The sequence below is a fragment of the Carettochelys insculpta genome, chromosome 2 (genome assembly GCF_033958435.1).
Source record: "Carettochelys insculpta isolate YL-2023 chromosome 2, ASM3395843v1, whole genome shotgun sequence".
NCBI lineage: Eukaryota > Metazoa > Chordata > Testudines > Carettochelyidae > Carettochelys > Carettochelys insculpta.
The window spans coordinates 94,997,695-95,011,203 of record NC_134138.1 but is presented as its reverse complement, the minus strand read 5'-3'; the positions used below and the strand labels follow the sequence as shown (position 1 = coordinate 95,011,203).

General features: G+C 42.3%; 1 protein-coding gene across 4 annotated transcripts in view; it reads left to right on the top strand.

The window, feature by feature from the left end:
• The window catches only part of LAMA1 (laminin subunit alpha 1), a 211,348-nt gene that overhangs the window by 181,120 nt on the left and 16,719 nt on the right, over positions 1–13,509 (top strand). For all 4 annotated transcript variants that reach the window (XM_074987418.1, XM_074987419.1, XM_074987421.1 and 1 more), the window contains 5 exons: positions 2,674–2,824; positions 5,771–5,915; positions 8,700–8,841; positions 11,903–12,017; positions 12,206–12,376. In XM_074987418.1, the coding sequence (XP_074843519.1) occupies positions 2,674–2,824; positions 5,771–5,915; positions 8,700–8,841; positions 11,903–12,017; positions 12,206–12,376 (724 nt within the window). The remainder of the gene's footprint in view (positions 1–2,673; positions 2,825–5,770; positions 5,916–8,699; positions 8,842–11,902; positions 12,018–12,205; positions 12,377–13,509) is intronic.

The following is a 13,509-nucleotide window of genomic DNA, read 5'->3' as shown; positions in this document are numbered from 1 at the left end:
GCATACACCAAAGTGTCTCATTAACATCCCCCTTTCAAAACGGGGGGTGGCAGGGGCTAGTGTAGACATAGCCTAAGAATGTTTCTAGATAAATGGATTGGTTAAATGTTCAATAAGACACAGAAAAAAATGTTAAGGAAATTTGTATCATCAGGTTCTTGTCACTGGGACAAGTCACTCCAAGAACTGCTATTTTCCGTCAGAGAAGTTCTGCAGGCATCCACATGGGATACAGCCTGGGAATTTGGACCTCCTTTGAGGAGCATGGGGGGAAGAAGGATCAAAGGTGGAAAACAAAATTAAATATGTATTCCAATAACAAGAAAAGCTTACGGGCTTACAGGACAGAGCAAAGGAAAACATACTGAAACCCAATAAAATCAAGGAAAGATCTATAACAAAGGGAATGTAGACCCAGCAACTGGGTACTGTTCTTGCTGCCAAACAGAGTCAAAATTATTGGCCCTGTGGCAGGGGTAATTTGAGCAGGAGTTTAATTAGCCATGAAATCTGTCTGCCAGGGAAGAAAAAGGAGACTCAAATATAACTCATCAAGCTTTTGAAGGTCTAGGAAGACCCAAGAGATACTCCTCGTAACACCAAACCAACCTGAATCTGAACTGGGCCCATAAGCATCAGTGACCCCAGCATCCCAAGTCATACTGATGGAGGAAGAACATTAAAACAAAAGGCCTAAACGTAGAAGCTATAACTGAATTCTTCCATGCTATATTTTCAACCTTGCCATGTTCTACTGACTCACCTGGTGCATCATCACATAGCCATTGAGTCAGGACAAACCAGTATGTGAGAACCCATGAGCATTTCCATGAAAGACGTGGGGCATCATGGAAGAGGAGCTGTGAGCTATGTTAGACCTGGGAGTAGTGGAAATGTCTCTCAGTGGGTGGAGAAGACCCATTGTGCCGGGACCAAAACCAGATAGGACAACCTGCTTGTGTATTGACCTGAGAAAGGTAAATGCCGTTCTGAGGGTTGATACCTATCCTAGCCCTAGGGTGGATGAATTACTAGACAGACTGGGAGGTGCCAAATACATCTCTACCCTAAACCTCAGGAAGGGATACTGTCAGATCCCTCTGTACCTGGGAATCACAGAAAAAGACAGTTTTCTCCATCCAATTTAGTATGTACCATTTCAAAACTATGTCATTTGATCTCCGTGGAACAACAGCAGATGATGCTTTTAGACCTAACACATTACTTTCGACAATTTGTATCTGACTTTGTCACAAATGCAGCAGGCTTCACAGATCTCATGAAGGTTACCAGTCCTGAGAAAATCATTAGGGAAGAAGCCAGCAAAAGGGCATTTAGAATGCTAAAAGATTTTCTGCATCAGGAAACTAGTACTTTTGCATCCAAACTTTTCCATCAAGTTTGCACTACAAATGGATGCTTCCAAGATAGGACTTGGAACAGTCCTGGCCTAGGATGCTGAGGGAGAGGAACCTCCAGTCTTCAATAGAAATAGAAAACTATTCCTATGAGCGGTGGCCCATTCTGAGCTGAGAAATGGGCTGTAGATGCCCTAAGATATTGTTTGCTGGGAAACCACTTTTCATTAGCAACAAACCATGCCTCTCTCTTGCTGCTTGAACATCAGGAAGGCCTAAAAAGGATGCTGGCCCCAGAATTGTGCAGTGGTACCTTCTCTTACTGCCTTGTGGTTTATCGGTATTGCTCCAAACTGCAAAGGCTCCCACAAAAGGGTGTGTGTTACTGAGTGCAGAAGACAGGACCTGGGGAAGAGTATGCAATAGGTTATGAAAACCCCATTCTGTGGAGCAAGGCATTAAGGGACAGTTTGTGGCCCTTTGTGTTGGCAAGGAGTCCTGTAGGGGAAAACTCAAATGTTCAAGAGTCCAAATCCCCAGTCCCTGGACCAAGAACAAAGCCCTGAAGCCATTGCAGGGACCAAAAGGCTTCCTTTTGTATATTCCAAAAAGGGTGGGCTGGAATGTGTGACTTAGCTGGGGAGGGGCTGAGCTTCAAAAGCAGGGAGAGAATTCACAAGCCAAAACTGTAATGCAAAAAGGGAAACATTGAAGGAGCTATCCTGCCATACCTCTGTCTCACTCACTGTTAGTGAATGTACCATATCACACAACAGTTACTCTGTTTGCACAATGTTTGTATATTTAGTAGGGTTGAAATGAAATAGGTTTCTCAACAACTTTTTGTAGACTATTCCATTTAGAGCCAGCAGAGGGAGTTGTGTGATTATGTATGAAATGTGTTTTTAGAAGCATTGGAAGAAAAAAAAAGTATAATGTTTGCTGTAAATGCAGTTATCCAAGGAATCTGGGGAAGTGCACAATATTATTTAAGTTTGAGAGTAAATGTGTGGATAGGGTGCTAATTACTTCCTTTGACAAATGTGGTGGTTTGGTGTAAACCAGTTTTTTCTATCTGGTGTAAATCCTCCCCCAAAGCTAACCTCAATGTTCAGAGATTCTACAATAAAAGTGGCTCTTGGCTTGCCTCCTTTAATTATGTATGGCATGCAAAATGCAAGCCTCCTCTCAGTCTCACTTCCTAATTATACTGCCAGTGGCTGCTCCAAGCTGCATATAAAATATTGTCAATGGAAAAATGCAAATCTGTCCTGTAGTATTCAGCATTTCACCCCTTTTGTTGTTGTTTTTATAGCCCACAGGAGGAAGACACTTCTTTCCATTTTGATGGCAGTGGATATTCAGTTGTGGAGAGGGCCCTTCGCTCCACTGTGACTCACATAATCCTGTTTTTCAGCACCTTCTCCCCTAATGGGCTCCTGCTGTATCTTGCGTCCAATGGCACTGTAAGAAAACTCTTCGGATTTTACATTGCTCAAAACTGTATTTGGAAATTCACTTTATAAAGGTTTGATTTTCCCCAACCACCTGCTTCTGGCTTCGAAGCAATTGTCACCTGGCATTGTGACATGGATGTCTGATATGATTTTGAGTCCACAGAATCCCTTAGACACAATAGAATTGAAATACGAGCATTTACCATGAGACATAATCCATGAGGCTCATTCAAAATATGTTAAAAAGGTGCAGTAATCTGAGGCTATGTTATCAAGGGCCCAGAATCAACATGGGATATGAATATGTGTTGTTTATTGTTGAAACCTACCTCTGCAAATGGTGGGATAATCAATCCTGATGAGGGGGTCAGACTACCCTGCATAATTGTGTAAAAACAAAATGAATGCATCCAAATATTGGAATAGCCTTCCAGAGTGTTATGACTAGGGATACTAGTGTTAACCACAGGGAATGATGACGAGAATATTTGTTTGGGCAGGCTTGCCCACCTGACTCGAAGATTAAAAGTGTGTACACCTTTCCCTTGGTCAACTTTATTCAGAGCAAGATAGCCTCTGGGCTTGAGGTGGTTTTGGGGATTCCCAGTGATCACACAGGTAATGCTGTTTAGTGGCACTTAGGGTTTGTTTATTTTTAACTATGCAGTGGTATCAAACACGCAAACACTCAAGTATGACAGATACAAGCTGAATGATGTTGAGATACAGAGTAGGCATTAGATTACAAACAAATTTGACTTAATTAACTATTCTAATACAGCTCACTCAACTAACTGCACTTATGGTTTGCACATATACTGTAAAACTGTGTCTACACTTTCATTCCTCTTTTGAAAGAGGTATGCAAATGAGGGAAATTGAAAATGCAAATATGGTGCAGATTTACACATCTGGCACATTATTTGCATGTTCTTTTTTTGAAAGAGCATCTTTCGAAAGAAGAAAGGCAGTGTAGAGGCAGCTGTTTTGAAGACGGGGTTTACTTTCGGAAGAGCCATGTCTACACTGCTTTTCTTCTTTTGAAAGCTCTTTCAAAAAAAAAACCAATGCAAATAAGGTGCCAGATATGTCAATTTGCACTTCATTTGCATTTTCGATTTCCCTCATTTGCATGCCTCTTTGAAAGAGGAATGCTAGTGTAGACATAGCCTAAGAGAAAATACCATATTCACTACATCGTCAGAGGCCTTGGAAACGAGGCTGCTTCGCTCCACAGCCGGTGAGGGGATACAACAGTAGAAAGTAGCGTAGAAAATATAGACATTAGAGAAAGTTTGGTACCAAGATAGATATAGAACAGCAGTTCCCAAACTTTTCAGCCTCACACCCCCTTTTGATCTTTGCAAAACCCTCACCCCCCTCTTCTTTACCAACATCCAACCCTCCTTTTAACAAAACATTTAATTCATAATTGAAAATAAACAAAATCTTGACATAAAAATGTTATTTAAAACTATAAATAAGCACAAATAGTTTTTTTGGTCAAAAATTTAATAAAAACATAATTTAACATCAGAAACAAATTAACTTAGTGTGAAATATGATGCTGCATTTTCTTCATGAATTGGGAAATCCTAGGAGACCGACTGTGGACCATCCAGGCAAATGGCAGAGGCCCCACCTTGTGGGTGTCTGGTGCAGCCCAAGCTGGCCAGCTGCCTGAGCCCCACACTGCTGGGGCCACGCGCCAGAGCCTGTCCCCTTCCCCAAAGCCAGGCACTGCCAGCCTCCCATCTAACCGCATCATCCTCCTGTCCCCGTAACCCTGCTTTTCATATCGGCTGAGCTGGGTCACCCATGTGAAATGGCAGGGGCTCAGAGCCAAAAGCAAAGACCAGCTCTTTCTTGGGGTGGAGGAAAGACACCCCCCCAGATTGGGAAACCATGATATAGAAGGAAGGAGATATGCTTAGAAAAGCATGGATCCGTTCTGCTTTGGATGTGGGATGTGCGCTTTCCCCACATATGGCAAGGTGTTAATGTAGGCTGTTTTTGTTACTGTGTTTAAATACCTGTGCTAAGTTAGACATCCACCCCTTCAGAATGCTGGGGTATCCAGATTTGATTAGGGAAATTAATTTAAGGACACTTTCTATGACTGTACACCTATGCACCAGGTGTGAGATCATGAGCAAATTCTGAGGTGAGGGCGGGGGGTCAGGAAAGTACAACAGGAAGACATATCCTTTGACTTTACATTCTGAGTCAATGGGGTGGTGGCCGGTTATAAGCACATAATCAGGTGGAAAATTGATGAAAATATATAGATATTTGTCAATACCAACTAATCTTCCATAAACTGAGAAAAATGGAAAATCTAAGGGGAAAGTCCCTTTGTGCTTGCTGCTAAAACAGACAGAAAAATAGGCCTCTCCTTTGACCTAAATTCACTGGAGTGCAATTAATACATAAGCGTCTAGGATTAAAAGAGATATAAAAGCTTAAGCTTTAAGCAAACTAATATGCTCCATAAGCTAACGGGCTACACTAGCTTTTCATAATAAAAAAGGCAAATATCTTTGATTTAAAAAAAAACCAACATAAAAATCCATGTTTTTCTGCAATTTAAATGAAGTGGGTCACTGGAGCAGGGGCTGTCAAACATGGAAAGCTGAGGCTTGGGCTGTCTGCCCCCCAGTAATGGTAGTAAAACCTAAAGATTCTCTGTAAAAATACAAATTATGTGTTTTTTCCATGGAGATTTCTAGGATCGCTAATTATTACGAACTTAATATTAGTACTAGTATTATTTTTATTAAAATGGTATTTTAAAGATTAGATTTTCTGAACATGGGAAAAGTAGGTGCTCTGAGTACCAGATATTCTGGATATATCAATATCTTGCATTTTAGTAAGGATAGTCCATGATCTTTGAAATATTAATTTTTGCATGTTTATTTTTCATTCAGTGTTAATGCATTATTTTTTCTGCAGAGAGATTTCTTGTCTCTAGAGCTTGTTGATGGCAAAGTTAGATTAACTGTTGAACTTGGTACAGGACCTCTTACACTTACTACTGAAAATCGTTACAATAATGGAACATGGTACAAAATCTCATTCAGTCGCAACAAGAAGCAAGGTAAGATACAGACTGAACAATAAGACTGTCCCTACACTTGCATTCCTCTTTTGAAAGAGACATGAAAATAAGGGAAATTGAAAATGCAAATGAGATGCAGATTTATATATCTGGCACCTCATTTGCATTTTCTTCTTTGGAAAGAAGAAAAGAAGTGGAGATACAACTCTTTCTAAAATAAATCCCATCTTCAAATCTCCCTTTTTTATGGGAAGTAGGGTTCTTTCGAAGATGGGGTTTACTTTCGAAAGAGCTGCATCTACACTGTTTTTCTCCTTTCAGAAGAAGCTGTTTTTGAAAGAATATGCAAATGAGGTTTCAGATACGTAAATCTGCAGACCATTTGCATTTTTGATTTCCCTCATTTGCATGCCTCTTTCAAAAGAAGAATGCAAGTGTAGACACAGCCTAAATGTTTATGATTTTACAAGTAAGTGTTTAAAACAGCCATTAGGAATGTCACCATTCCATCCTGGTTTTGTCTGGTTATTCCTAATGCATATTCCTTCTTTCACACCCATTATTGCGGTGCTGTCTTGTTGAAAGTAGTGTCAGTTGATCGTGTGGCATATGAACACTCTGGTGCCAAGTTTGGCCTTTGTATTGTACTCTTCCACCTCACTGTTATGTATCATGTGTCAGAGGAAAGGAAGGCACATTTAAGCAGTCTTTAAACAATGGAACACTGTTACATTTTTTGTTATCAGTTATTGTCCTCCACAGCCTTATAGTAGGTGAACAAAAGGAGTCCTTAAGGGCTAATAGCAGATTTTTGTTTCTCCTGTTTGTCATTGGATGTACATCCTGTCACTCTCTTGATTGATTACAGTCCAGCTCTTTGGGTAGGGCTCCTAGTACCTCATTTGCATAATCTCTTTTCGAAAGAGCTTCTTTCGAAAGAAAGAAAAAGAAAGAAAGAAGTATAGACGGGATTCTTTCAGAAATAGAACCCTTATTTTATTTCAGGAAGATGGGTTCTTTCAAAGATGGGGTTTATTTTCAGAAGAGCCTCCTCTGCACTTTTCTTTCTTTCTTTCTTTTGAAAAGAGATTATGCAAATGAGATGCCAGGTGTGTAAACCAGTGTCTTATTTGCATTTTCAATTTCCTTCATTTGCATGCCTCTTTCAAAAGAGAAATAAATGCAAGTGTACAGACAGCTTTAATGTGTTCATTTATTGACTTTTAATGAGGTCAATTTCTGGCCCCTCCTTGCAGAGTATATGCTTTGCTGTTGGGCTGTGCGTGCTCAGCTGGGCTGTCTCTGCTTTCAGTACTCTCTGCAGCAGAGCAGCCCTCCTTTATAATGCATGGATGCTTTCCTGATTGTTTCTCCAAAATCTGTTTGGTTTTGGTAAAGGAACTGTCCAGCTTATCTTCTGTGTAAAGTAGATTCAACTTTGATGATGAAAAAAATGACTATATCTAAAATCTCATTTCACTTGGAAAATTATTGTACATTTAATACACAAATATGTGCACTGCAGAGCATCAAGCTTTAAGCCCTGTTTACACGGCAGGTACTGTTTTGGGATACAAAAGTGTTCCAAATTAGCTGTCCATGTCTATGCAATGCGCACGTTGAATCGAAATAGTTTTCCAGATAATGGGCACCCTATTATGGCATTGGTTTAAACCTCACAGCAGGAGGAGTACAGGAATGCCTCAGAACAGGGCTTTATTTTGGCATGTGACATTGTTTAGACAGTGCCAAATACTGAAATAACCTATTTTAAAATCTGCTTGAAAAAATCTACACAATTTGCATAGTGCAAATGTAGCCTTATAATGCACAATAATCAGTTATAATCAATATAAACCATGTAACCTTATAGTTTTGTAGGCAATAAGTTAGTTATAATGAATGCATGTTGTGATACTAATTACCTACATGATGCAGGCCTTAGGCCTTAGCACCAGGCAGCTTTGTTACCATAGCTCCAACTCTGTGTAATGTTGGTGTATTCTGATATTAAATTGTAATGCACAGTGAGGATAGTATTAGAAAGAAACTTTGTTACTCTTCATTCCATGCTACAATTATGTAAATATGGTATTCCTGTGAATGAGTAAAAGAATGCTTTTAGAAAGAGAGGAACAAAGACCACCATATACCCAGATGACCAGAGGTGAGGCTGGAGACTCAGGGGCACCAAGTAACTAGGAAGATCGGACAGGAAAGACTGGATCGGGCAGACTGATGAGCCTCAAAATTAGGCACAAGCACCCCTTGATAGGGAACTGATAAATTTTCCCAAAAAAAGCCACCACAGAAGAGGTCTTCAGCATACTGATATCAGATAACTGCAAGAACAACTTTATGTTGCAGAAGGATGGATTGTGATGCTAAGTGACTGATTAAGGTTTGATAGAGCAAAATGCATTGTCTTACATGGAGGAGAAGCCCTATAAAGGAATGGGGTGGGGTGTCTTATGTTATTCTTTGGGTTCCATCCTGCTAAGACTTTGAGCGCCAGTGTGGACTGGAAGACTCCTGCTCCTCCTCCTCACACCCGACTTATCTGATCAGTAAGTTTGGGGAAGCAACAGACTGGTAATTATAAGGTCTGCAGGGTGTGTGTGTATAAAACCATATGCTATTTGGTTATATTATCAGTAAATGTGACATGTTGCCTTATTCCCTCCTGAAAAAGATCCTGTGTGCTTCTTTTAAGCATAACATAAATTGAGTAGTGCAAATTGTGTAATTTATTTTGAGGCTAGGGCACCCTCTAGACATAGCCTTAGTGTCTTTATCCAACAATCTTTACTTTTTTCTTTTCAGGAGTTTTGGCTGTCATGGATACGTATAATCTTAATTATAAAGAAACCAAGCAAGGAGAATCTCCTGGGGTAGCCTCAGACCTGAATCGCTCAGATAAGGATCCAATTTACATTGGTGGACTGCCAAGATCTAGGACTGTGAGGTACAGTGTTAATTCTTTGTTTTTCCCCCTCTGCATACATGTATGTAGGTTTTGGGGAAGATCTTCAGCTTCTGTAAATTTTTGGTTCCATTGAAGTTACTAAGTTCTGACAAGCATCAGCGGGGTAGCCTTATTCGTCTGCAGCCACAAAAACAACGAGGAGTCTGTTTTCGTGGGCATCTGATTAAGTGGATTTTTGCCCAGAAAAGCAGGTGTCCAAGTACCACAGGACTCCTCATTGTTTTTAAGTTGTGACCGTTTATTCCATCTGAGGATCTGGCCATAATCCATGATTATTTAAGTATTCTTAATGGTTCTTATCAGTGGATCTCAAAGTGCTTTACAATGGGAGGTAAGCATCATTGCCTCTATTTTACAGATGAGGAAACTGGAGCAGACAAGTGACCCTATCGCCTCAAAGTCACAAGCAGATCAGATTTCCTGGGTCCCAGTCCAGTGCTCAATCTTCTAGGCCAGTGATACTCAATCCACAGCTTACAAGCTGCCTGTGGCTCTTTGTCTTGTAGCCTGTGGCTATTCAAGGTTTCCTTGGGAGCACTGCAAAGAGCTGATCGCAGTGCTCCTTGGAGTGAGGTAGGGCTGGATTAATGCAGGAGCTTTGGGAGCTGCAGCCCAGGGTCCCAGGCTAAGGGTCGCTCCACAAGAAGATCTCTGGACCACCTCCAGATTTTGTAATAGGCCCTTCTTAACCCAGGGTCCTGGGCTGCAGACACTAAAACGTCTGTGTTGATCTGGGTGGCGTGTTTGGGAGGGCGAGAGGGGACAAATCTGTGTGCTACTTTCTGTCCCCTCTGGGCTGGAGAAGTGCAGCAATCAGGTTAAACTCCCAACACTGTGTTCATGCTGCCTTCACCTGCAGGCCCTGCCCTGCAGCAACCAGTTGGCTGTGAACTGTGGCCAATGGGAGCTGTGTGGATGGTGCTTGCAGGAGAGAGCAATGCACAGAGCCCCCTGCTCCCCAAGTTGGCCACTCCCAGGAGTGGCAGGGGGCCACTGAAGTAAGTGCCCCGCACACCAACTCCCTGCTTCAGTGCTGAGACCACTCTCATATCCTAACTCCTTCCCAGACCCCACACTTTCCCCCTAACCTCCTGCCCTGAGCTGCCTCCTATACTTCAGCCTCCTTGGTCTTACTGGAGCCCCTCCTGCACCCCAAATGCCTCATACCTGACTCCAGCCCAGAGCCTGCACCCCTCGACAGAGCCCTCACTCCCTCCTTGCACCCCAGCTCTGTGCCCCAGCCTGGAGCTTCCTCCCACATTCTGAACCCCTCATGCAATAAGTAAGTGAGTGGAATTTAGTTGTTGTTGTTGTGTTGAAAATTTTTAGAGTACAGGTTGAAGCTCTTGTCTGGCATGCTCTCACCCAGCAACATACCTCGTCAAGCAGGATCGTGGATGTTGCTGGTCTAGAGAGCTCCTGCTGCGTGGGGCTGTAGCAAGGTGCTACTGGTGGTCGAGAGCCCACTGGCAGCCAGCTTTGGGGACCCCCAGAGGCAGCCCTGAGGTGAGGAAGCCAGGTCAGGGAGCCCCACTACAGGGAGCCCAGCTGATGATGGGGAACCCAGCCCTGACTGGAAGCCCTGCCAGGAGCCTCTCAGAAGGGAGCCAGTCCTGCAGCTGCAGGGAGCCCACTCAGGGTGGGTGAGCCTGGCAGCCCTGTGGGGAACCCTGCAGGAGTGGGCTCCCCATCTTCAGGTAGCCTGGGATCGGGCCCTCCCCTTGTCCAGCAAATCCCCTTGTTTGAGACTGCTCAGGTCCTGAGGGTGCTGGATGAGAGAGGTACCACTGCCTTTGATTATATTTATAGTATTTATATTTGTGTGTGTGTGTGTTTACTGTAGTGCCTTGAGCACCACCCCACCAGTCACGTGGCTCTTTTAATTCTCTACTGAATGAGAGAATTTGTGCATGTGTGTGTGTCTGTCTGTGAAAAGTACATTCTAGGGTCCTCCCCTCCCAGGGAACTCCAGTCACTAAACTGCTTTGCCTTAGTGACTTCCTGAGAGTTGACATCTAACCCCTACCTCAGGGGCAAAGTGCAGCCTGAAATGGCTGCTCATCATTGGCAAGGGGGTGTAGACTTGCCACCTCCTTCTACCTGACTGCCTCCTTGCAGCGCGAGTACTCTCAGGCGTTAAAGCAGGTCTGCAGCCTGGACGTGGGCGCAGACTAGAGCTCCCCAGCCCTGCCCACCTTTACCCTGTCTCAGGAAGCATCTGCAGATTCCCCTGCAGTCAGGTCACTCTTGCTCAACAGCTGGGCCATGAGTGTGCTCTCCACTCCTCCTACCAGGATTCCCCATTTATATAGTCCCACCTGGGCCCTGATTAGCTTCCGTTAGTTGCGCTGGTTGCTCCTCGGCTCCTGCCCTCTCTCAGGCCCAGGGCTTGGGGGCACTGTCACACATACCCATACTGGGCAATATGTCAAGTGGCTTCAATTCAGCCTGGATATAATGGCTGTGAAGTACACATCTGATCTTTCCTGCAGATAAGGTGGGATATCACTGACCGGATAATTAGGGCCCAGAGCTGAAGTAAGAGGGTAGAATGAGCCAGAGTAAGTTAAACCATGTCTTAGATTGTTGTAACTTGCTCCAGGGAACAGTTTATTCCCCTGACAGCTCTACTGAAAAGGAAGGGGTAGGATATTGGCACAGAACCACCTTTATCTCTTTCCTTTCTGAAGGGTGTCATTGCAGCTGAGGATTTACCCCAGAGCTTCAGAAATGAGTCATACTTTGTTTTTAAAGTGCATTATTGTATATTCATTTGTGGCAGCTTATGGTGCCTTCTTTGGATTTGGTAGTTCAGGTAAGAGTTAATATATGTTGTGCAACTTTTGACTTAATTTTACTCCCACTAAAACCCAATGAGAAAACTAATCCTGACTTCAAAGAGCAGCGTCAGCCCTTGAAAAGGAGTTATTGATTTACTGTTATGTAATTTAATTTTACATTTTCCCAAGTAAATCCCAATGTATATTATTAAACCAATTTTTTTAAAAGCATGGAAACTATATATTTTTTTTTTATTCAGGAAAGGGCTTAGCAGCAGAACATATGTGGGATGCATTAAGAACCTGGAAATATCCCGCTCTACCTTTGACTTGCTAAAAAACTCATATGGTGTGAGAAAAGGATGCATACTGGAGGTAGGAAACTGTCATCTGTCAGGTTGTTATAATCTGAGTTTTTTTGTGTATTAAACAATGAATCAGTGTTTTGTAGCACACAGTAGAGATGAGAACTGTATTGGTTTATCTACTAATATTGTTCTTGCTCCCTGGGCATCTCACAGAGGATAAAAACTATTGATTATGTCTCTCCTTTTGCCAAACAGCCTATCCATAGTGTTAGCATCTTGCATGATGGCTACATTGAGTTGCTACCTAAGTCCCTGTCTCCAGAATCAGAACTGATGGTAACTTTTGCTACTAAGAACAGCAGTGGCATCATCATGGCTGGTCTCAGCAAAGGAATAGAGAAGCGAAGACGCAGGCAAGCACATTTGGTTAGTACGAACTGATTTAAACCTTAAATATGTTTTCACCACTTTGCTTCTAGGTTGGTCACTTGCTTTGTTTCAGAATACAAACTGGATAGTTGTTGAAAAAAATCCACTGGGGAGTGAATAGAAAGCTTCTCTCAAGAAAATCAACTTGTTTAGCATGTAGACTTTCATTACAAGCTAACATATATATTAATTAATGCATCCAGTGCTTTTTTGAGCCAGTACTGAGTACCAGGACCTCAGCAGCCCCAGCCATGGAGATTGGCTGGAGAGGACAATGGGAAGGGGCAGCCAGCTGAGTACTGGCTTTTTTTTTTTTTTTTTTTTTTTTTTAAAAAAAAAAGCAAAAATATATCTATGGTTGCAAAGAAAGTCTTCCGTGTATGAGCCAAAGGTAAACCAATGCAGTGTTGTGTTTCTAAATCTGCAGATAGACAATTCCAGTACAATTCTGTTGTTGCTCATGGTTTTGCAGAATTGCAGCAGAATGAAAACTCACCACAGTATTGCTGGTTTTGTTGCTGCTATTTGTTCAGGTTGAAAATGAAAAGAATCAAGTCAGTTTCACCCTGGTATGACTTAAAAATAACTATGAACAGTCAAAGAGGCAGAAGACTCAAACACTCTCCAGATGTCTGCTCAGCATAATAGCCAAAAAGGCTGGTAAAAGGATAGTATAGATCATAGAGGCCTATTCAACTTACACCGTTCAAGAGGCTCAGGAATGAGAAGGAAAACAGAGAGAGAAACTGTAGTGCTTTTCCCTTCCAGCAGCCAAGTGGTTGTTGTTGGATTCAAATTTATTGAATTGCTACTATCTGGAGGCTGGTGTGAAAGATTGAGCTCCCAAGCAGTGTCCACAGATAATATCACCTCCTTTGGCACTATCTGATTGAGATATAAAAGGATTGGGCTTTTATCCTGGAGTGGGAGACTCACAGCTTTTGAGTCTCTTGAGTCAGAAAGCTTAGTTCTCTGCCTGTTACTGGTTCTCTTTCCCTGTCACAATGTTTCAGTGATGGACTTGCAAACACTGCAGGGGGCAGTTTGTGTGTTTTGGTGTTTTATTTTTTATCTGTTTCCATTGACATTTTTTTAAAAATAAGCAAAACAAATAAAATAGCTGATGACTT